The sequence below is a fragment of the Cyprinus carpio genome, chromosome A23, assembly GCF_018340385.1.
Source record: "Cyprinus carpio isolate SPL01 chromosome A23, ASM1834038v1, whole genome shotgun sequence".
NCBI lineage: Eukaryota > Metazoa > Chordata > Actinopteri > Cypriniformes > Cyprinidae > Cyprinus > Cyprinus carpio.
In genome coordinates, this window is record NC_056594.1 from 20,895,562 (window position 1) to 20,898,511 (window position 2,950).

Sequence of the window (2,950 nt, forward strand, 5' to 3'; positions counted from 1 at the left end):
TCAGCGCGTTTTTACCGCAGTATCTCTGGATTAGTGCGCGCGCTGCGGCACTCCGCTCAGTTCTCAAACGGGAAGAGCGAGCAAAACCGACCCACCGAGCAGCAGAAACGCGTCCGCTCGCATCCACCAGCACGAGCCGTTTCACTGCGCTTATTCCAAGCGGTTATAAAGGCGGCGCGCACCGGAGACATGGCCAAAGAGGACGAGAAGAAGGAAACCGGGGAATGGAAGGAATTCTTCTGGAACCCGCGGACGCACGAGCTGCTCGGTAGAACGGCGAGCAGCTGGGGTGAGTGTTCGCCGGTTTGTGTGTTATATATAAGGCACTCGATTTAACGTGCGTCGCGTTATTCCGGTGATGCGCGCACCGCCGCTATTTCACTCATTTTAACCGGAACGCGTTGCGCAATGCGTCTGTGTGCGCGTGTGGACACATCAGGCCCTAATGTGTTAAAGGACAATCTGACGATGCTGCTGCTGCGTTAAAGGTGAACGGGTGCAAAGAGCTCAATGAGATAATGGGTCTCAGCGAGGAGTGTCGGTGTCCGCGCGGGTCGCCCTCGTTGAGGTCATTTAACGGATCGCGCGCGCGTGCCCGATCGTTCCGATCACTCATCGATCGGCGGCGGATTGAGCGCACGGGGCGCGCGCAAGGTTATTTGGTGAGTGTCCTCCGCTCGCGCGCGCTCACGTGATGCGATTTCGCTCATATCCGGAGCAGCATCATCCATCAGCAGTTATATAACCATATACAGAACACACACACACACACACACACACACACACACACACACACACACACACACACACACACACGTCTATCTGTCAATCTTCGCATCGATTTACAGTGTCCGACACGAGTTTTGATTTGATGTCATTTAATATGTGTGAGCAGGGGCGTGCACAGACATTTTGAGGGGAGTGGCCCAAACCAGAAAAAAAAGGGGGCACAAGGAGGGTGGGTGCTTGTTAATACAAATGATCCAGTTGTTACAAATATACAATCAAAAGAGAAGATAACACACTATAATAATTGTAACTGTAATAATTGATGTTACTGTAGATGTTTTGATAAGAGTGGGCTCTCCCTCACTCTCTGAGCCTGCTTCTGCGTCATCTTCGGTGGAAGTAGGGGAGAGTGGGGTCAGTTGAGCCACCCCCTGTATCTTGTCATCTGTACACTTTTACTGTCATGTGACCATGTGTTTTGGAACCACGCATCATTTCTGCCAGACTGTGAAAAGGAGAAACACACCGAGGGGAACGGAAGGCACCACGGCTGTAGCCGGGGTGTGAAGATTAGTGAGGTCTGGGTGAGAACTGTGCTATAATAACCCACTCATTATACACACTAAACACTTTAAAGAGATGTTTGTGAAAGATGTTTTCTCTGTTTTGGAGGAATGAGGATTGTTAAATGATATCACACTGCACCATTACTTTAGGTTCGGAGTATTTCATTTTATCAGTTGTTAATTATTCATTCAGCAATACATAGGCTTATTACTGTTATAGTTTCCAGTAATAACCATTGCTATATAGATGATAACTGTATAGTGCCCCTATGAATGTTTTGGCATGACTTTGTGAAAATGTAACTACAGTATGAAACAGCATAGATGTAACATACTTGTTCTACAGATCTCTGCACTAGTGTTATATGCTGCTGTTTTGATATCGTTTCTGACAGATAATATCATGATGTGTGTTTTTTTTTGTCTTACCGGATGTGGTCTCCTGTCAGCAATAACATGTCTGTGGGCTCTTTTGATTACTATCAGTTTAAGTGCTGGCAGTGTTGCCAGATATTGCTATGAAAACAAATAAAAATATCTTTCCGCCCGTAATCACTAATGGACAACAAACTCTCTGTTTAGTCTGTTTTTAGGAAGGCTTCAACTTTGGTGTTAAACATATTGTTTCAGAAATGCAAACAATTAAATATTGAAATTCAAACTTAATTTAGTAGCTTTTATGACTGTCTGTAAAAGGAAATTTTTAATTTCTTTTTAAATGATTATTTATTTCACATGGGTTTGAATCAGATTTGGTCAGATGGTCGTTTTACACCCAGATGGTGCACTGACTCGACTCGGGTCAACTTACCCCAAACCCGGGGCAAACTGAGCCATGGGAACACTTTTTTAATAAGAAACCATATTTTTAGAACCTTTGTGATAGATACATTATGATCATTTAAAATTATAGGAATACTTTCATTGGGATAGGATAGTTACTTTCATTGTACTTCTGCACCATTTTCTCTTATCTTGAGGACCACAAGAATAAAAATTGGCTAATCTTACCCCACTCCCCCCTATAAGTATTACACATTTAATTTACCGTAATATTTTACAGAATAAATCTATATTATATACTAATAAACAACTAATTTAGAACATTTATACTACTTTTTAAACTATTTATAGGCCTACTATTAATATGGTTTTAATAAAATATGATGTGTTATAGTTTACTAGTATCAAGTGATTATAATGGGAAATATACTTAATTACAAGAATTAAAGTGTGACAAATTGCTAAATATTCTAGACTATATGATGATTTTTTTTTTACCTGCTGGAGCTTTGTATTCATGTTTGTAATGTTGAACTGTCTTTAGCAGCCTCCCTTCACTCTTTCTCTCTCTGTCTTCTTTTTTGAAATTCATATAGATATACATATATATGTATATATCTAATATTATATATCATTTCTCTTCAGTCTGATTCTAAAATGTCTAAAATGAGAGTAAAATATGTTTTTCTTCCACTTAAAGAAAAACCCTGGAATGCAAATGACTGATTATAAAGATACACTCACACACACACACACACACACACACACACACACACACACACACACACACACACACGCACACACACACACACACACACACACACACAAATTATTTAATGCTTATTTTAAAATCATAATTCAATTGAATTGCA

The 2,950-nt window shown here is 40.8% G+C and overlaps 1 protein-coding gene across 1 annotated transcript in view; it reads left to right on the plus strand.

The window, feature by feature from the left end:
- LOC109059940 (sodium/potassium-transporting ATPase subunit beta-2-like) overlaps window positions 1-2,950 on the plus strand; it is a 13,896-nt gene continuing 10,946 nt past the window's right edge. The window contains exon 1 of the mRNA XM_042713918.1: window positions 1-289. Coding sequence (XP_042569852.1) covers window positions 190-289 — 100 coding nt within the window. The 5' untranslated portion in view covers window positions 1-189. The remainder of the gene's footprint in view (window positions 290-2,950) is intronic.